General features: G+C 46.2%; 1 protein-coding gene across 12 annotated transcripts in view; it reads right to left on the bottom strand.

Annotated features, from left to right (window-relative positions):
- Positions 1 to 1,696: 1,696 nt before the first annotated feature.
- LOC139392572 (transcription factor SOX-5-like) overlaps positions 1,697 to 21,415 on the bottom strand; it is a 284,267-nt gene continuing 264,548 nt past the window's right edge. For 6 of the 12 annotated variants that reach the window (XM_071140632.1, XM_071140631.1, XM_071140636.1 and 3 more), the window contains 6 exons: positions 19,921 to 20,107; positions 12,737 to 12,909; positions 7,972 to 8,080; positions 7,692 to 7,865; positions 5,784 to 6,000; positions 2,019 to 5,548 (listed from right to left, as the gene is read on the bottom strand). In XM_071140632.1, coding sequence (XP_070996733.1) covers positions 5,257 to 5,548; positions 5,784 to 6,000; positions 7,692 to 7,865; positions 7,972 to 8,080; positions 12,737 to 12,909; positions 19,921 to 20,107 — 1,152 coding nt within the window. In that variant the 3' untranslated portion in view covers positions 2,019 to 5,256. Of the gene's footprint in view, positions 5,549 to 5,783; positions 6,001 to 7,691; positions 7,866 to 7,971; positions 8,081 to 12,736; positions 12,910 to 19,920; positions 20,108 to 21,415 lie in introns of all 12 variants that reach the window. The other 6 variants (XM_071140633.1, XM_071140637.1, XM_071140635.1 and 3 more) reach the window with 3 other exon arrangements.

Below are 21,415 nucleotides of genomic sequence, written 5' to 3'. Positions count from 1 at the left end.
GGCTTCCTTCATACTGGTTTGGCTTCCACCATACTGGTCGACTTCCAACATACTGGTAGGCTTCCTTCATACTGGTTCGGCTTCCACCATACTGGTCGGTTTCCACCATACTGGTCGGCTACCACCATACTGGTCGGCTTCCACCATACTGGGGCGGCAGGGTAGCCTAGTGGTTAGAGCGTTGGGCTAGTAACCGGAAGGTTGCAAGTTCAAATCCCCGAGCTGACAAGGTACAAATCTGTCGTTCTGCCCCTGAACAGGCAGTTAACCCACTGTTCGTAGGCCGTCATTGAAAACAAGAATTTGTTCTTAACTGACTTGCCTAGTAAAATAAAGGTAAATAAATAAAACTGGTCGGCTACCACCATACTGGTTGGCTTCCACCATACTGGTCGGCTTCCACCATACTGGTAGGCTTCCACCACACATTGGTGAAAAAAGTACCCAATCGTCATACTTCAGTAAAAGTAAAGATACCTTAATAGAAAATTACTCAAGTAAAAGTTACCCAGTAAATGTCTACTTGAGTAAAAATCTAAAAATATTTGGTTTAATATATGCTTAAGTATCAAAGTACATGTTCGCTAAAATATGCTTAAGTTTTAAAAGTAAAAGTATAAACCATTTCATTAAGCCAGACAGACAGCACCATTTTATTTAGTATTTATTTAAGGGCAACCAGGGGCACACTCCAACATTCAGGCACCATTTACATATGAAGCATGTGTGTTGAGTGAGTCCACCAGATCAGAGGCAGTAGGGATGACCAGGGATGTTCTGTTGATAAGTGTGTGAATTTGACTATGTTCCTGTCCTGCTAAGCATTGAAAATGTAACGAGTACTTTTGGGTGTCAAGGAAAATGTATGCAGTAAAAAGTACAATATTTTCTTAAGGAATGTAGTGAAGTAAAAGTAAAAGCAGTCAAACATATAAATATTAAAGTAAAGTACAGATACCCCCAAAAACTACTTCAGTAGTACGTATTTTTACTTAAGTACTTTACACCACTGCCACCATACGGCTTTCACCTTTACTATGTTTCCAGAGAAGAGACAAAGGGCTGAGACTTCTTTATCGTTTATCATTTGCATTCAGATGCAAATAGGTACAGTATTCTGGATATAGTGCAGCTGCAAATAGGTACAGTATTCTGGATATAGTGCAGCTGCAAATAGGTACAGTATTCTGGATATAGTGCAGCTGCAAATAGGTACAGTATTCTGGATATAGTGCAGCTGCAAATAGGTACAGTATTCTGGATATAGTGCAGCTGCAAATAGGTACAGTATTCTGGATATAGTGCAGCTGCAAATAGGTACAGTATTCTGGATATAGTGCAGCTGCAAATAGGTACAGTATTCTGGATATAGTGCAGCTGCAAATAGGTACAGTATTCTGGATATAGTCAAGCTGCAAATAGATACAGTATTCTGGATATAGTGCAGCTGCAAATAGGTACAGTATTCTGGATATAGTGGAGATGTTTAGTTTAGAAGTACAGCACACACATCCAGTAACCTGCAAGTGCAGTGTCCAAAGAGTGAACCGATGAAAGAATGTCGAAAGCCCCCGTTTTAAAGCGTTCAATTTAGCATTGAAAAGTGTGCGCTGATCTACCGTAGCCTTCGTTGATACTATGTGTATACCAGTGTGTGTAGGTGCATTGTAAAGAACTCACAAGGACCATTGGAGCATTACAGAACACATCGCTGTTTTTATTAAAGCCTCGACTGGCAATAATACTGAAAAAAGTGAACTCAGAACAGACGGTGCATGGCAAGCCCACGGCCTCTCTTTTGTTGTTTCCTTTGTTTATCTGTCATTTTTCCTCTTTTTTTTTGTAAGAGTACATCAACTCCTGCTTTTATTGTAGCATGAATAACATCAATAAAAGAGAAAAAGAAATATACAACTTATATTACACTGTGTTATGAACAAAATATAAATCTATAACTCTATGTTATATGTACATAATTATCTTTCTCCATTTGTCAAGTTGAGATGGTCAGACACGTGTTTCTTTTTTTTTTACTAACTCTGACTTTGTTTTGAGCTCCACTCGTGACATTTGATTGTCTTCATTATTATTATCATCATCTTCATCGCGATCATGGTCACCATCGTCGCTGTGTCGGCCAACATCACCTGGGCCTAACATCCTGTCACCCTGCTCATGAAAAACGTTGGACTCTATTCATTAGTATAACTAGAGCTCAATGTTTGTCCTGGTCAGGTCACATGGTCAGGTCACAAAACTCCTGGCCCTTAGTACAGTATAATTCCTCAGTATGTGGCAGACCTAGCAAGCTGGGACGATTGTAACTTGTAACCCCCTCCTTTTCCCCACACTGTCTAGCCTACTTATCTAACCTACAGCTTCCAGCCAGAATACAGGACACCCTTTCTTCAGCGTTAGGTCTCACCATGGCCTGATTGTGAGGTTGTCTGTATGGCCACGTATGATTGACTGTGAGGCTCACTATCTGGCAATAGGCATGGTTGTGATTGATTGTGTCAGAGTAAACATCTACAGCAAGCATGACTGGGCTGGGTCACTATCTGGCAGCACACCTGTAGAGTGAGTGGACATGGCTAATGGCTAGGTCATAGTGTGGAGCTAAAACAAAGTAAAGTCCCCAGAGTTCTGGAGTCACATAGATATGACAGGTCATCTTACTGAATGTCAGGTTATGCTGTTGAACATTGTTGAATAGGCAAAGTAAACACTGATTTTCCTATGGGTCGCAAATGTGTGTGTGTGTGTTCTGATCATGTCCTAATTAGATTTTTTTTAATTACATTTGCACAACTGTGTCTGCTAATCATTTGTGTGTGTCTGCTGTCTGTGCGTGTCTCTGTGTCCGCCAGCCTCAACGATGTTCCACGGCATCTCAGTGTAAATAGCAACCCTAGTAAACGGGAGTCTCGCTCCTTTGTTCAGAGGAAACAGAATAGAATAATATAACCGTTTTCTTTTATCTTCATAAAAAGAAAGAAAGTCCAAGAAACTTCACATTATACATGAACCATTACGAAGAAACAAACAAATCACCTTCTTTTCTCTGACCACACAGAGTGTCTGAGTGCTTTTAGAAGTGGGTTTGGACATAAACGGGTTACGTTGTCAAGCTGAGGGACGCGGATGGGGAGAGAGTTAGTGAATAGAAAGTCCAGTCTCCTTGGCGAAGAGCGACAGCCGCCCGTTGGCTGTCGTCCGTGTCGCTCCTCCTCCTCACCCAGCGTCCATATAGGATTAATACTAAACAAACAGAACAGATCAAAACAGGAACTAAAAAATGCAAAATTACAAATAAAGTATAAAATAAAAGGACAACATTAGATGTAAATACTCTAAACCAGCTAAATATAATAATGCTTCATTGAGCGAAGAAGTTTCATATTGGTCGTAATAAACCCAATAAGAGGCCAAAATAAATTATACTGTACATAACTTACTCAAATTGAAAGAAACGCTGACCATCATTATAATTATTGTTAATAATATTATTACACTAGAGGCAGTTTGAATAAAAATAATAAAATACAGTATTGAAATACAAAGGAAACACTGACGTGCTGATATGACGATCAGCTCCTCCCAATAAGAACAGCAGAATGACGTGTTTTGGGGACACGGACGGGGACAGAGTCAGACACAGGGGGACATAGAGGGGGACTCTCAGAGAGAGGGACAGAACGGGGACAGACAGCAGAGACTCCTGTGCTTTAGTCAAACTAAACTACCAGTAAGGAGCCCACAGGAACCCACCAAACTTCTAGAACAAAATACACACCAACTTTGTGTGATATATCAATTGGGAGTATTATGAGAGGGTTTGGGTTGTGGGTAAGAGCTGTTCGCTTGTGGTGCTGGCTGGATCAGTTGGCAGCGGAGTAGAGTTGTTGCGGGGTTTCGATTGGGGAACTGGGGCTTGGGTATGTGTGTGTGTGTGAGTGTACAAGAGAGCCATAGGGCTTTCTCTGTCTCTGTGTACCAGGATACTGAAGTTCTGGGGGCTCACAGGGGAAACTCCAGTGTTTCTGTTTGTCTTGGAAAGGGACAGAGTTCTGGGATCTAGTGCCTAGTGATGACTAAACCAGCTCACACAGACTAAACACACACACACGCACAGCGAGCTTGCTGACACACACTCTCACACACATACAAGGGGGTGTTTCATATCTAAAAGAAACCTTTCTTTGTACCTTCCAAAGACACAAAGTCCTCCTGATCAGAATAAAAGAAAGCCAAAGAAAAGGTAAAAGAACGAGAGTGTAAAAGGAGAGAAGAGGATTGGTGGGAGATTGTCTCATCACACTGTACTGTCCAAGCTGGCCCATGATGAGAGACTAAGGTCCCCCCCACAGTCCCCTGAAGTGAGCCGGTCCTCACTGTCCAACACTGTGGCCCTGACTGGACTGTCCCATTTTTACTCTCATAAGGGTAGTCACACATACACACAGAGGGAGGATATCTGCTGACAGTACACTGAGTTGAAGAAAGAAGAAGAATTCTAAATAAAAGTTTTGCTTTGACTTCTGTCAGGTGCTTTACAATGAAAAGGGAAACATTTCTATTTTGTATCTATTATTAAAACTGTAGCACAAAAACAACAAATCACATTCACAAGCCACTTGTTGGCACCGTGTACCTGAGTGAGAACATCATAGAACCAAGAAAAAAAAGCTGTTTTAAAAGTGTCTCTTTTATAAACAAACAGGTCGGCCATTTTAAAGTGTCTCTTTAATCAACTGACAGGCCTGCTGTTTTAAAAAAATGTCTCTTTGAAGTCAAACTGGTCTAAAAGGTTGTTTTTTCTGTGTTTTCTCCTCATATAGTAGCTTACTCATGACATAATGTATATCTCATCTTGCCTCTATGGCGTACACAGCAGTAATACTCTAGTATACCTTGTAGTACTTTGTTAGTACGCTGTAGTACTGTGTAGTACTCAGCAGAAGTCACATCAATCAGTTTGTCTCCTCCTAGACTCCAGTCTGTGTAACAGTCAGTGTGAGTGACAGGTCCTGTGCTTGATTTGATTGGTCGGTTGCTGGTATCGGGATTCCAATGGGAGGGGCTTGGCTCTGAGGTTCCAGAGTTCTTGTTGGTTAAGGGGTAAAGGAGGGCGAGGTTTGTGACATTGGATGTGATTGGATATAAGGGACGGATAGTCTCTCAGGATTGGTGGATGGACAGGGTTGTTTCCAGCAAGAAGCTGGGTAACTGATTCTGATTGGCTCTGCGTCCCGATTATTGGTGGTTGTCGTTATCGCTTCCATAATCTCCATCCTCGTCCTCATAATCAAAGTCGTCGTACGCATCACCATTGCTGTCGTCCAATCGCAGCTCCTCCTGTTTGACTCGGGTCTCGTCTCCCTTGAGGCTGGGGTGGTAGGGGGTCTGGAGGGGTGGGGCGGCGTGCTCGGGGCTGCTGGACAGTGAGGAGTGCTCCGAGGGCATCTGGGGGGAGGGCAAGCCTGCCAAGGAAAGGGCACCTTGGTACACCACGCCCGCCGAGGACAAAGGCAGCTGGGCCTGTTGTCTGGAGAAAACCACAACACAACAGTTAATACAGTATAATAACACAATATAATGTAGAAATCTGGATGAATAAAACAAAATCCATCAGATGCATTCAGACAGCTCTTTTTATAGTCAACACTAGGTGCTTTATAGTAAACTCAGACCACAAAGACAAGTTACACAACGGTGAGGAAATACTTTATCCCACAGTCAGAAGTGTGTGTGTGTGTGGTTTTGGTTGGTTACTCACTCACCCCACAGTGAAGTACTGTCTCATCTCCTGCCGGCGGTTCCTCATAATGGCCTTGTACTCTCCAATCCTCAGCTTCTTCCCGTCCACCAGACAGGTCCGTTTGGGCCGGGGTTTGTACTTGTAGTCCGGGTACTTCTCCAGGTGCTGCTTGCTCAGCCGGGCCTGCTCCTCGTAGTACGGCTGCTTCTCCAGGTTAGTCATGGACTTCCAACGAGAACCTGGAGAGAGAGGGAGGGTGGGGGAGAGAGGGAGAGAGGGAGAGAGAGAGAGAGGGTGGGGGAGAGAGAGAAAGAGAGGGTGGGGGAGAGAGAGAGAGAGAGAGGGGGGGGGGGGAGAGAGAGAGAGAGAGAGAGAGAGAGGGGGGGGGGGAGAGAGAGAGGGGGGAGAGAGAGAGGGTGGGGGAGAGAGGGAGAGAGAGAGATAGAGAGAGGGATGGTGGGTGGGGGAGATAGAGAGAGAGAGGGAGGGTGGGTAGGGGAGAGAGAGAGAGAGAGAGAGAGAGAGAGAGAGAGGGGGAGAGAGGGAGGGAAAGAGAGTTGAAAGCAGGTTAAGTGTTAAGTGTTGTCCTCGTTCACTGTGCTCATCTCACCATTAGAGTTCAAAATGAGTACCTCACCCTTCCTGTTCACTTTCGTAACACACGCTAGCAGACACACACATACCAACACACACAAGCCTGCGAGCAGGCACGCGATTGTATTTAAATACAATGTGCCCAATATGTTCCACAGCCTCTTTGCAGAAGGCCTACACATTTCTAATCCACCAAAACACATCTTCTCCAATCTGGCTTTTTACAGTATATCTGGCTGCAGTGTTTAAGTGTGCCTGTGTGTCTATCGTGCTCTGGCCCCAGTGTGTGTGGTGTGGTGTGTGTGTGTATCTGGGCTGAATTTACACTCTGCTACTGCTGTATGTTAATGTATAAAAGCTGTCTGTGCTGGCCTGGTTAGCTAGCACACTCCTTTCCCTTCCCTGCTGGAATAGAAAACTCCTTCTGTTAACATTCGAGAGCGGGCCCTTATTAAAACCAGATTTCCCAGTGTTATAAAACGTTTAGGAGCTCTTTAAAATGTCACAGACTGGAGTGCTTGTTTAATGCATAATGAATTATATCATCATTGTTGAAGCTCTCCGTTCTCTCTCCAGAGCTAGTCATTAAGCGCTAGTTCCACAATACCGCTTCTTGTGAGGATCATGGAATAGTGTGTGTGTGTCGTGTGTCGTGTGTGTGTGTGTGTGTGTGTGGATTGTGTCGCGTCTCTCTCCCAGCCTTAGACGCTGTGTGTCTCTGGGGAACCCACTAGGTTCACAGCCCTCTGTCTCAGTAGCGCTGCTAGCTAACTACACTACAGATGTTCAGGCAACCAGAGATAAGGACGGGACAAAAGATACTGTCAATCAGAGTGCTGCCGTCACAAAGAGAGACAGAGGTACGGTGTGCGATAGGGGCCACACAGAGCACCGTGACAATGACTGAGTACTGATGTGGTGTGGCTAGGGAAGAAGGGAGACATACACACAAACACACACACACAATAAATCATACACACATGTACATAACTAAGTACGTGGAGAAGTAATTTCCATAGAGAGGAGTTGAAGGGGAAGAGTGCAGACAGATCATGTATTCTCCTGCCACTTGAGGAACACAGAGAGAGAGAGAGAGAGAGAGAGAGAGAGAGAGAGAGAGAGAGAGAGAGAGAGAGAGAGAGAGAGAGAGAGAGAGAGAGAGAGAGAGAGCAGCCTGGCCACCTCACCTCACATGCATTCTCATGCCTCTCTCACTCTCTCTCTCCCATCTTCCACTCTCTCTCTATTCTTCCTTGAAAGGCAGGAACAATCCTTCTCTCCCCTCTCACACCCCTCTCTCCCTCCTCTTCCCGTCTGGAGGGGGTCTTAGTCTTACCGAGGATTTTGCTGATGTTGGAGTTGTGCATGTCGGGGAAAGCCTGGAGAATCTTCCTCCTCTCATCCTTTGCCCAGACCATGAAAGCATTCATGGGTCGTTTAATGTGTGGTTCGCTGTTGCCTCGGCCCCGGGCCTCACGGAACATCCTGGAATCAGAAACACTGGGGCTGCCTGTGGGAGGGAGGGGGAGAGAGTGGATGTATACACATACATTAACACAATCCAACACACGTATTCATATATGCATAGATTGTTACACACACACACACACACACACCATCTGAGTCTCCACTCATGGTGAAGTCCATCATGGCGTGGTTGAACTTCTCTCTGTCCTCTGACTGCTGCTTCAGCTGGTGGCTCAGACTCTCCAGAGCTGCCTTGTCCTGGAGAGAGACAAACAGTCAGTCAAACAGTCAGTCAACATGGACACCAATCAATGAATTCTCTATAGACAACCAATCAATCAATCTTTGGACACATTAGACTGCCTGGTTCTCAGGGGGGAGAGAGACACGGGCGTCAGTCAATCAACATGTTAGGTTAAGATATCAGTCAATCGCCAGGCCATAAAGCTATTGATTAACATGTGTAGATAGTGTATGTTGGATGTGTGCCAGAGGGTGTGTGTACCTGTGCTGTTAGGCTTGCTTAGTGGGGGTAGATGGCATAGTTAGTTGGCACTAAAGCATTGTGCTCTGGTCTTTAACCAGCCTGTCTATGTGGCAGTGTGGAGACAAGAGGGGCAGAGGGCAAGACTGGCACTGAAACAGGTAACAGCTGACATCATTATAGGAATGACATTGAGATTGTGTTTGAGTCCATCTTCTATGATTGGATGTGTGTGTGTGTATGAGTATGACTGTGTATGTGTGTGTGATATATCTCAGCAGCCACCTGCATGGTTATGCTGGATGTCTATCTCCCCCCCTCTCTGAGGGCCTTGGGGTCGATCCATTAGAGAGAGGCGCTCCACACACACACACACACACACACACACACACACACACACACACACACACACACACACACACACACACACACACACACACACACACACACACACACACACACACACACACACACACACACACACACACACACACCGTGAAGGGCCACACTGCACGACCCCCTGCGTATTTATTACAGACAATAAAAGGCTGATTGACTTACCATTTACATGGGTAATGCAACCAGCTGAAACACACACACACACACACACACACACACACACACACACACACACACACCCCACACACACCCCCTCCCCACACACACACACACACACACACACCCCCCCTCCCCACACACACACACACTCTTCCCCAACCCCAGAGCCTGCATTTACAGCTTATTTATACGATTAGAATCCATCCCAAAAGCAGTGCATTTTTAAAAACAACACTCCAGCCCTGGCGTAACCATTAGAAGATGACCCAGCCAGACTGGCACTAGCCTAATCAAATGCATGTCTCCGTTTTACAGCACTACAATTTAATTGTTCAGCTGAGATAATTCATCAGATTTGAATAAATATCATCGCTAAAGAGAGGGAACGAGCGAGACTGAGAGAGAGAGGGGGGAGAGAGAGTGGGGACAGAGAGAGGGGGGAGAGAGTGGAGACAGAGAGATGGGGGAGAGAGAGTGGAGACAAAGAGAGAGGGGGGAGAGAGAGTGGAGACAGAGAGAGGGGGGAGAGAGAGTGGAGACAGAGAGAGGGGGGAGAGAGAGTGGAGACAAAGAGAGAGGGGGGAGAGAGAGTGGAGACAGAGAGAGATGGGGGAGAGAGAGTGGAGACAGAGAGAGGGGGGAGAGAGAGTGGAGACAGAGAGAGATGGGGGGAACTAGCGGAGACAGAGAGAGAGAGGGGGTAAGAGAGTGGAGACAGAGAGAGAGGGGGGAGAGAGAGTGGAGACAGAGAGAGGGGGGAACTAGCGGAGACAGAGAGAGAGAGGGGGAGAGAGAGTGGAGAAAGAGAGAGAGGGGGGAGAGAGAGTGGAGACAGAGAGAGAGGGGGGAAAGAGAGTGGAGACAAAGAGAGAGGGGGGAGAGAGAGTGGAGACAGAGAGAGAGGGGGAGAGAGAGTGGAGACAGAGAGAGAGGGGGAGAGAGAGTCGAGACAGAGAGAGAGGGGGAGAGAGAGTGGAGACAGAGAGAGGGGGGAGAGAGAGTGGAGACAGAGAGAGAGGGGGAAGAGAGAGTGGAGACAGAGAGAAGGGGGAGAGAGTGGAGACAGAGAGAGGGGGGAGAGAGAGTGGAGACAGAGAGAGGGGGGAGAGAGTGGAGACAGAGAGAGGGGGAGAGAGAGTGGAGACAGAGAGAGGGGGGAAAGAGACTGGAGACAAAGAGAGAGGGGGAATGAGCTGAGACAGAGAGAGAGGGGGGAGAGAGAGTGGGGACAGAGCGAGAGAGAGGGAATGAGCGGAGACAGAGAGAGAGGGTGGAGAGAGAGTGGGGACAGAGAGAGAGGGGGGAGAGAGAGTGGAGACAAAGAGAGAGGGGGAATGAGCGGAGACAGAGAGAAGGGGGGAGAGAGAGTGGAGACAGAGAGAGAGGGGGTAGAGAGAGTGGAGACAGAGAGAGAGGGGGGAGAGAGAGTGGAGACAGAGAGAGATGGGGGAGAGAGAGTGGAGACAGAGAGAGATGGGGGAGAGAGAGTGGAGACAGAGAGAGAGGGGGGAGAGAGAGTGGAGACAAAGAGAGATGGGGGAGAGAGAGTGGAGACAGAGAGAGAGGGGGGAAAGAGAGTGGAGACAGAGAGAGATGGGGGAGAGAGAGTGGAGACAAAGAGAGAGGGGGGAGAGAGAGTGGAGACAGAGAGAGAGGGGGGAGAGAGAGTGGAGACAGAGAGAGAGGAGGGGAACTAGCAGAGACAGAGAGAGAGAGGAGGGAGAGAGAGTGGAGACAGAGAGAGAGGGGGAGAGAGAGTGGAGACAGAGAGAGATAGGGGAGAGAGAGTGGAGACAGAGAGAGGGGGGAGAGAGAGTGGAGACAGAGAGAGGGGGGGGAGGGAGAGAGTGGAGACAGAGAGAGAGGGGGAACGAGCAGAGACAGAGAGAGAGGGGGGAGAGAGAGTGGACACAGTGAGAAAGAGAGAGAACTAGTGAGAGGAAGGGATTTGTCTGCGTGAAACTATTTCAGGGAAAAATGCTGCAGATATGACTTGCGGCGAAAACAAGTGACATCAGAAAAATACCCTGTCCCAGATAGTAAAACACGGCTAGTATTGATCGGTGTCTGTGTCACTGTATGTATGGAAAGTTCACTGCAACCTCAACACCAATCAATCCCAAACCATTTAAAGGGTTGAAGAAGGGTTTATTGATATCAATAATTAAGGTCCTACTGACTGAGGGTCTATGGGTAATAAAAACCTCATTTCTAGAGAAAGACAGCATGACTGTGTTAGACCCAAAGCCTCTCTCTAAGTCAGAGTTGAGAATAAGTTGTTAAACAAATGGAAAGCAAAACTATTTATTGTGATCCGTGTAATCCAATCAGATGAATAGAGAGACTGTACTGTACAAGAACCTTATAGAAGTGACACCCAGTTATCATGTGCTACAGAGGTAACCTTCAGCCAAGAGTTACAGCATATTAATCATCCTGGTCTATCCATGTGTTAGAAATCAACTGGTCATGGTTTGCTCTATTTGAATCAGTTCAACTATGGAGGACTGAGACTGAGAGGAGTGGAGGATTCTTCTTCTAATGTTGCTCATCCAGCTTCATCCATCCACCCAGCAATCAGGACAATTATAACCCCAGAGGATTAGGGGTTGAGCTGGGTAGAGAGTAGTGGACGTTTCAGGTCCCTATGGAGCTATGGGGTTCACATTGGAAGTCAACTCTGAATAAATCCCTTGCTTTAAATACCACATTGTCCATTTTAGGTATGACTCTGTAAATGTGTGTGTAGAGAGAGAGAGAGAGAGAGAGAGAGAGAGAGAGATAGAGAGAGAGAGAGAGAGAGAGAGAAGAGAGCTGTTGAATGTCAGCAGTGCAGATGCTCTTTAAGATCCAGCATGCTGCTGTGCTTGTGTGTGTGTGTGTGTGTGTGTGTGCGTGTGTGTGTGTGTGTGTGTATGTGTGTGTGTGTGTGTGTGTGTGTGTGTGTGTGCGTGTGTGCGTGTGTGTGTGTGCGTGTGTGTGTGTGTATGCGCCTGCGTGTGTGTGCACCAGCTAACTCCCAGTGTGTTTAACGAATAACCACAATTTAGCCACGCTGCCGAGGAGCGGGCGCCGTCACTTCGTATTAGCGTCTCCTCGACGCTTCGCTAGCAGGCTCCCCGTGCCCTCCTCCTGCCTCCTCCTGCACCCCCCTTACCTCCCCCACCACCTCCAGCCTCCCCAACACCCACCCTGCCCCCAGCATGCCTCACAGACACACACACACACACACACACACACACACACACACACACACACACACACACACACACACACACACACACACACACACACACACACACACTCATTACCCCAGCCAAGGGTTTCTCTAGCTGAGTAATTTATCTTTACTGCTTTCATTACACAGCTTATTGACAACTATGACAGTTTCGACATATACAGACATAATGCTGAATTACATTTGGTCTAAATGTATCGTGTTATATCATATTACAATATATATTGTGTTGTAATATATTTTATAAAGGTGATTTAAACTAGAATATGACATTATATTACATCCTATTACATCACATTGTAGGATAATATTGTATATTGTGCATTGCAGTACTTTGTGGATTTTTTTTCTTCCTGAAAAGAAATGTTAATTTAGAAAACACTGTTATCTAGAGAGTGTCTGGGGATGCAGGGTTGGTAAAGTGCACGTGCTGGTTCAGTTGTTTTATTATTTTGTTTTATTATATATATATTATATATATATATTTTTAAATAATAATGTAGCTACTTTTCTAGAGGGGAATTTGCTCCTAATTCTTAAATCTAATGTCATGGTACAGAATTATCTCCTGTTAGTAGTATGAGGACAGAAAGGCACGGGGTTGTATTTACAGGGATGTACTAACATATCTGACCTTGTCGGAGCGTCCGTTGTTCAGGCTGAGGTTGTTGACGGCGGCCACCTTGGCATCCAACACCTGCTGTTCTCTCTTCAGCTGCTCCTTCATCTGTCTGGCCTCAGCGAAGGCCTTGGTCACAGCCTCGTGGTCGTTCAGATAGCCCCCCGAGGACAGGGATGACAGCAGGTCTGATGAGGAAGAGAGACAGACATAGAGTAGAGTATATGTTCATATTAGAGACTGGATAACAGGACAGGGATGACAGCAGGTCTGGAGAGACACAGAGATATTATTTTTTTCTGTGTATTTTAGTTTGAATTAAATAATATATTTAAAAAAATAGAATCAAAATAGACTTGACTAGAAAAATACTAAATGATTGTTGATTGTTCTGTAAACTGTAAATGGAAACTATGTCTCTGTTTGTCAGATTGCAGATTGCTCCAGCTCTTTCAGAGATAAAACTATTTGGATGTAAACAGTCTCTAAGGCCATCCAGAATAAACACTGTCCTTAACCCCTGTGAGGTGAATACATGACCACACACACATACAGCCGCACACCCACCCGGACGCAGACTGACCAGTTGACTGCTAAGGCTGTGTGTGTGCCTCAGTATGTACCTGTGTCTATGCCTCCTCTCTCTTAGCCTCCACTGAGAGACAGAGACCTATAGATCACACGCACCCATACACATACAGACACCCCTGTCAAAAACCTGCCATGGGATGTTATTTCCCGTGGTGAACGTCACTCCCTCCCAGCGGCAGACAGAAACACACGCAGAACGGTAAACACAGTGGGCATCGGCATCCTGACAGACCATCTAAAAGCCCAATCCCTCAAATCTCAAATCTACACATCATTCAGATTTATTTAAAAGCTCCAGCAGTCCTCCTGAAAGGGGATACAGTTTTTTTGTTGCACAAATACTCACACATGCATGCCCGCTCACTCGCTCACTCGCACACACACAAACACACACACACACACCTCCTTTCCGCCTGCCTGTCCACACTCGCAAACACACACGTTCCCTCACTATCCATTTAGTATTTTTCATCCAAAAGCTTATGGGATTCTTTGAATAGTAGAAAAGCGCAGGCAGGCAGGCAGGCAGGCAGGCAGGCAGGCAGGCAGGCAGGCAGGCAGGCAGGCAGGCAGGCAGGCAGGCAGCATCCCGGAAGATTACTCCTATTAAACCCAAAAAGCCTGCTAATTTCCCCCTCCGGAAACATCTGCCCAACACATATCAAAGATGATTCAATATGATTCTCTGCTTCTTTTCAGCGTTGTTATTTGTGTTATTGCAGCAGCTTAGCGGACGGAGCGGCAGCAGCATCTGCTGTGTGACTGTGAGAGGCGGGAGGTCGGAGGGAGGGATGAGGGAGGCCGTGCTATCGCTCTCTCTCCATCTCTGGGTTAGCTCTAACAAAGAGCTGCTCCAAGCTTATGGCCCTTTATCTGTCACTAATCCCTCCTGCTAATGCCATCGCAGGCCAGATTACGCTCTCAGATTTGTAATGACAGAGGAGTGAACTCTTACAGAAGTCATAACGGCAAAAATCGGAGGGCTGGAGAGAGAGAGAGGCCGCTGGGGTGGGCTGTGTTGGCTGGCTTGCTGGATGGTAGTGGGTTTTAATCTGGATTGAATGTGTGTGTGTGTGTGTGTGTGTGTGTGTGTGTGTGTGTGTGTGTGTGTGTGTGTGTGTGTGTGTGTTTGTGTGGATAGAAATAATGGATGTGAACGTGTGTGTGTGTGTGTATGAGCAGAGATGGACTGTGTCTGCGTTCTTCTCTCTTTTTATGTGTGTGTGTGAGTGTGTGTGTGCAGTGTGTGTGTGCACTGTGTGTGTGTCCTTGAGTGTCTGATTGCCAACCTAGGCATGACCCAGATAGGAGGGCTGGGGCCAACAGTGAGACACAGCCAGGGCCCAAACCCTACCCTACCCTGCAGTCTCACTCTGCCCTGGCACTAACGATTCAGAGTGGCCACACACACACTGTTGAAATTAGAGAGTTACACAGAGTGGGTCTCAGCAGTAGAGGTCACAGACACTGACAGTTCTCAGATCAGACTTTCTGAGACAGTCATTGAGGAGAGGTTGGATTGTGGGCGATAGACTGATAGAGGACAGATGCTGTGAGGAGACTGGACAGAGAGGAGCACGCACACATACCCCCCGCCCCAACACACACACACACACACACACACACACACACACACACACACACACACACACACACACACACACACACACACACACACACACACACACACACACACACACACAAAGAATAATAAAACCATTGAAAGTCAAAACTCCCTGTCTCTCTGTGTTTGACTGCAATAGCTAACAACACAAATCTTCTTCTGACCTGGTAAACACTCTAACAGGAACAGATGGAAACAGACTGTGTGCCGTGGCAGCAGACAGACACTCATTGTGATCGAAATGAAACGGCTTGCCTCAACATCTTCCGTCTGAAACTTTTACAACCTAATCCATTTGTCAGAACAAAAAACATCTGGGACTTAAATCCACTAATCTGCTATTAAATCCTGCGATTTGCTGAAAAACACTGAGATTAGAAAGAATACAAGTTAGAAATGCCCAACTGCTGCGAGAGGAGGAAGGGTGTGTGTCTTATAATGTGTGTGTGTATTATAATAGCTGTGTATGTGTGTGTGTATGGTTGTGTGTGAGTTCTAACAGCCGTGTCGTGTGTTTATAATAGCCTTGCGCTGTGCGTGTGTGTGTGTGTGTCTGCTGTTATTGTGTTATTAATGCAGGTTGTTATGTGTGTATCGTTCTGTAAGAGGCTTGTCTAATCTCATCTGTGATAAGTCCCGTCTGTCACACAGCTACTCTATTCGTCTGAAAAACACACTCTCCTCTTCCATTACTCCATTTCCCCTGCTATCCTTCACACTCCTCCTTCTCCTCCTCCTCCTCCTCCTCCTATTCAAACCCCCGCTTAACCATCCCTGCCTCTCTGATGCTAATAAATGCTTCACAATAATATACCCTACAGGCATACACAATGGGAAAACATAGCCTACACTAATTATAGCATATCATTTTTGTTTGTTTGTTTTGTTACTTTTACCCCTTTTTCGTGGTGTCCAATTGGTAGTTACAGTCCTGTCTCATCACTGCTATTCCAGTACGGACTCGGGAGAGGTCGAAGGTCAAGAGCCGTGCGTCCTCCGAAAAACGACCCAACCAAGCCGTACTGCTTCTTGACACAATGCCCACTTAACCCAGAAGCCAGCCGCACCAATGTGTTGGAGGAAACACTGTACACCTGGTGACCGCATCAGCGTGCACTGTGTTCGGCTCGCCACAGGAGTCGCTAGTGCACGATGAGACAAGGATATCCCTGCCGGCCAAACCCTCCCCTAACCCGGACGACGCTAGGCCAATTGTGCGCCGCCCCATGGGTCTCCCGGTCGCGGCCGGCTGCGAACCCAGAAACTCTAGTGGCACAGCTAACACTGCGAATCAGTGCCTTAGACCACGGTGCCACTCGGGAGGCCTAATTACAGGTCAATGTAGTCAATGAACTATTATTGTAGCATGAATAAATGACTTAAAACACTACTTAATGGTGATGTGAGTGAAATACATTAATGTACATACTTTAAATATCTACTACTACTAATAGTATTATTGTTAATGTTATTACTGTTATTATTATATTACTACGACTATTTCTACTTATTCTATAATGGATTATATATTTTTCCCCCTTATCAATCTACACACAATAGGCCTCCCGGGCGGCGCAGTGGTTAAGGGCGCTGTACTGCAGCGCCAGCTGCGCCGCCAGAGATTCTGGGGGGAGACGCACAATTGGCCTAGCGTCGTCCGGGTTAGGGAGGGTTTGGCCGGTAGGGAAATCCTTGTCTCATCGCGCACCAGCGACTCCTATGGCGGGCCGGGCACAGTGCGCGCTAACCAAGGTTGCCAGGTGCACGGTGTTTCCTCCGACACATTGGTGCGGCTGGCTTCCGGGTTGGATGGCGCTGTGTTAAGAAGCAGTGCGGCTTGGTTGGGTTGTGTATCGGAGGGCGCATGACTTTCAAACTTCGTCTCTCCCGAGCCCGTACAGGAGTTGTAGCGATGAGACAAGATAGTAGCTACTAAAAACAATTGGATACCACGAAATTGGGGAGAAAAATATATTTAAAAAATCTACACACAATACCCCATACTGACATCACAATACCCCATACTGACATCACAATACCCCATACTGACATCACAATACCCCATACTGACATCACAATACCCCATACTGACATCACAATACCCCATACTGACATCACAATACCCCATACTGACATCACAATACCCCATACTGACATCACAATACCCCATACTGACATCACAATACCCCATACTGACATCACAATACCCCATACTGACATCACCATACCCCATACTGACATCACAATACCCCATACTGACATCACAATACCCCATACTGACATCACAATACCCCATACTGACATCACAATACCCCATACTGACATCACAATACCCCATACTGACATCACAATACCCCATACTGACATCACAATACCCCATACTGACATCACAATACCCCATACTGACATCACAATACCCCATACTGACATCACAATACCCCATACTGACATCACAATACCCCATACTGACATCACAATACCCCATACTGACATCACAATACCCCATACTGACATCACAATACCCCATACTGACATCACAATACCCCATAATGACTTCATAATACCCCATACTGACATCACAATACCCCATACTGACATCACCATACCCCATACTGACATCACAATACCCCATACTGACATCACAATACCCCATAATGACTTCATAATACCCCATACTGACATCACAATACCCCATACTGACATCACAATACCCCATACTGACATCACAATACCCCATACTGACATCACAATACCCCATACTGACATCACAATACCCCATACTGACATCACAATACCCCATACTGACATCACAATACCCCATACTGACATCACAATACCCCATACTGACATCACAATACCCCATACTGACATCACCATACCCCATACTGACATCACAATACCCCATACTGACATCACCATACCCCATAATGACTTCATAATACCCCATACTGACATCACAATACCCCATACTGACATCACAATACCCCATACTGACATCACAATACCCCATACTGACATCACAATACCCCATACTGACATCACCATACCCCATACTGACATCACAATACCCCATACTGACATCACAATACCCTATACTGACATCACAATACCCCATACTGACATCACAATACCCCATAATGACTTCATAATACCCCATACTGACATCACAATACCCCATACTGACATCACAATACCCCATAATGACTTCATAATACCCCATACTGACATCACAATACCCCATACTGACATCACAATACCCCATACTGACATCACAATACCCCATACTGACATCACCATACCCCATACTGACATCACAATACCCCATACTGACATCACCATACCCCATACTGACATCACAATACCCCATACTGACATCACAATACCCCATACTGACATCACAATACCCCATACTGACATCACAATACCCCATACTGACATCACAATACCCCATACTGACATCACCATACCCCATACTGACATCACAATACCCCATACTGACATCACCATACCCCATACTGACATCACAATACCCCATACTGACATCACCATACCCCATACTGACATCACAATACCCCATAATGACTTCATAATACCCCATAATGATAAAGCAAAAACTGGTTTTTAGACATTTTTGAACATTTATTTTTTTTAATCCTGGAAATATCACATTTACATAAGTATTCAGACCCTTGACTCAGTACTTTGTTGAAGCACCATTGCCAGCGATTACAGACTTGAGTCTTCTTGGATATGACGCTACAAGCTTGGCACACCTGTATTTGGGGAGTCTCCCATTCTTCTCTGCGGATCCTCTAAAGCTCTGTCAGGTTGGATGGGGAGCGTCACTGCAAAGCTATTTTCAGGTCTCTCCAGAGATGTTCGATTTGGTTTAAGTCCAGGCTCTGGCTGGGCCACTCAAGGACATTCAAAGACTTGTCCCGAAGCCACTCCTGAGTTGTCTTGGCTGTGTGCTTGGGGTCGTTGTCCTGTTGGAAGGTGAACCTTCGCCCCAGCCTGAGGTCCTGAGCTCCCTGGAGCAAGTTTTCATCAAGGATCTCTCTGTACTTCACTGTACTTCACTATCTTTCCCTCTATCCTGACTAGTCTCCCAGTCTCTGCCGCTGCATAACATCCCCACAGATGATGCTGCCACCACCATGCTTCACCGTAGGGATGGTATTGGCCAGGTGATGAGCGGTGCCTGATTTCCTACAGACATGACGCTTGGCATTCAGGCCAAAGAGTTCAATCTTGGTTTCATCAGACCAGATAATCTTGTTTTCATGGTCTAAGAGTCCAGTCCTTTAGGTGCCTTTTGGCTAACTCCTAGCAGGCTGACATGCCTTTTACTGAGGATGGCTTCCGTCTGGCCACTCTACTATTAAGGACTGATTAGTGGAGTGCTGCAGAGATGGTTGTCCTACTGGAAGGTTCTCCCATCTCCACAGAGGAACTCTGGCGCTCCCTAACCAAGGCCCTTCTCCCCCGATTGCTCCGTTTGGCCAGGCAGTCAGCTCTAGGAAGAGTCTTGGTGGTTACAAATTTCTTCTATTTAAGAATGATGAAGGCCACTGTGTTCTTGGGGACCTTCAATGCTGCAGACATTTTTTGGTATCCTTCCCCAGATCTGTGCCTCGACACAATCCTGTCTCACAGCTCTAATTCCTTCAACCTCATGGATTGGCTCTGACATGCACTGTCAACTGTGGGACCTGTCCAATCAATTGAACTTATCACAGGTGGACTCCAATCAAGTTGTAGAAACATTTCAAGGATGATCAATGGAAACAGGATGCACCTTCAATTTATTTTGAGTCTCATAGCAAAGGGTCTAAATACTTATATAAATAAAAACAATTTTACATGTATTTTTAAACATTTGCAAAAATGTCCAAAAAATGTATTGTGTGGAGATTGATGGTATTTTTTAAAGGTGTGTTATGTTCAATTTGTGTATGCGTGGTGAGTGGGTGCAGTCCCTTACCTATGGAGCTGACTCTGGACGGTGGTCCTCCGACGCTGGAGGGGGCTGTGCTGTGTTTCATGGACCCGGTGCTATGGTGGCCCAGCTTCATGGTGGGGACCTGTGGGGAAGCGGGGGAGGTGGGTGACTTGCTCTCGCTTGCTGTCTTAGGCTTGGACGACAGGTTCAGGGGCTGAGCACCCTCGTCCTGCAAAATCAAAACACACCAGTTGTGGCCTAGTGGTCGCTGGGTGGGTTCAACCAATCACTGAGGATCACCTCGGACGTTTGCCCAATCAGAAGGCTTGGATTGGATTCTACAGCAAGGCAGAGTGGACAAACATGTGTCCCATATGGCTCAAACCACAGGATAAGATTCCCAAACAAAGCTAAAATACATACTATATTCCCCATGCCATGGAAGAGAGTCATGCACATTCTCTGCCTCCTGAAAGAGGTACTGGACATGCAATGACTCAGGCTGAGAATAGATGCTCGTGAGTCGTGCACATGCCACACAGAAGAGGACATGCATCGCACACTTATAAAATATATTATCCACAGCACCCGACACATACTATGCTTCATAAGGACACCACAAGAGCCCCTGTCAGACACTGAACCTCTTCAAGGTCGACCATTAAGTACAGCTGAGAGCTTTAACAACGGCTCATAAGAAAGCGGACGGGAAAAAACAAGAATATAGAATAATGCCAGTTTTGTCGTTGTTGATTAAAAGGCAACATGTAAAGACTCTCTGAGAGATGTGACCTGTTGAGTTTCAGCAGCAGACCACTTAGTTGAAGACACAGCCTCACAGCTTCACAGCCTCTCATCAAGTATAGATGAGGAGTTTCACTTTCCCAAGTGCAGCACATTGGCAGACTTGAGGAAGACAACAGCAGTAGACAACAGTAGGAGCTTCAAGCGTCAAACCCAGAGTGGCTGTATGTGTGTGTGTGTGTGTGTGTGTGTGTGTGTGTGTGTGTGTGTGTGCACGCGCCGTGTGGTAGCTACAGTATATCAATTCATTTCCATGTGGATCTCCACCCATGAAGGGTTATCACGTTAGTCACCGTGGCAAGATCACCCCTGCTGATGACATAATCCAATCAGAGGAAGCGGTCTGGTCACGTGACAGGAAGGAGAGAATTAGATCACGGAGAGATGGCCAGATGTAGGCAGCCACTGTATCTGATTGAAACACAGCAATTAACACTCACACACAACAGGGGTTAAGTATCCATGGTTAGCTAGGAATACATCTAGAACAGGGGTCGGTAACAAGTGGACCACTGGCCAAAACCGGGCCACATGTTGTTTTTTGGGCCCCCCAAAGGTTCTTTTTTGGGGGGGTATTTTAGTTTTTGGTCAGAAAAGACTGCAAAATCACCAGGAATTCATCTTAAAATTATTTTACTGTAGGAAATCTGTTCTCAAGTATTCCCACAAATAAAAGGAGAGACATACAGTATGTGATTGTGTCTCAATGTAATCAAGTTATGAAATGATTATG

The sequence above is a fragment of the Oncorhynchus clarkii genome, chromosome 33 (genome assembly GCF_045791955.1).
Source record: "Oncorhynchus clarkii lewisi isolate Uvic-CL-2024 chromosome 33, UVic_Ocla_1.0, whole genome shotgun sequence".
Classification (NCBI taxonomy): Eukaryota; Metazoa; Chordata; class Actinopteri; order Salmoniformes; family Salmonidae; genus Oncorhynchus; species Oncorhynchus clarkii.
The sequence above is the reverse complement of the archived record's forward strand: the minus strand, read 5'-3'. Positions and strand labels throughout refer to the sequence as shown.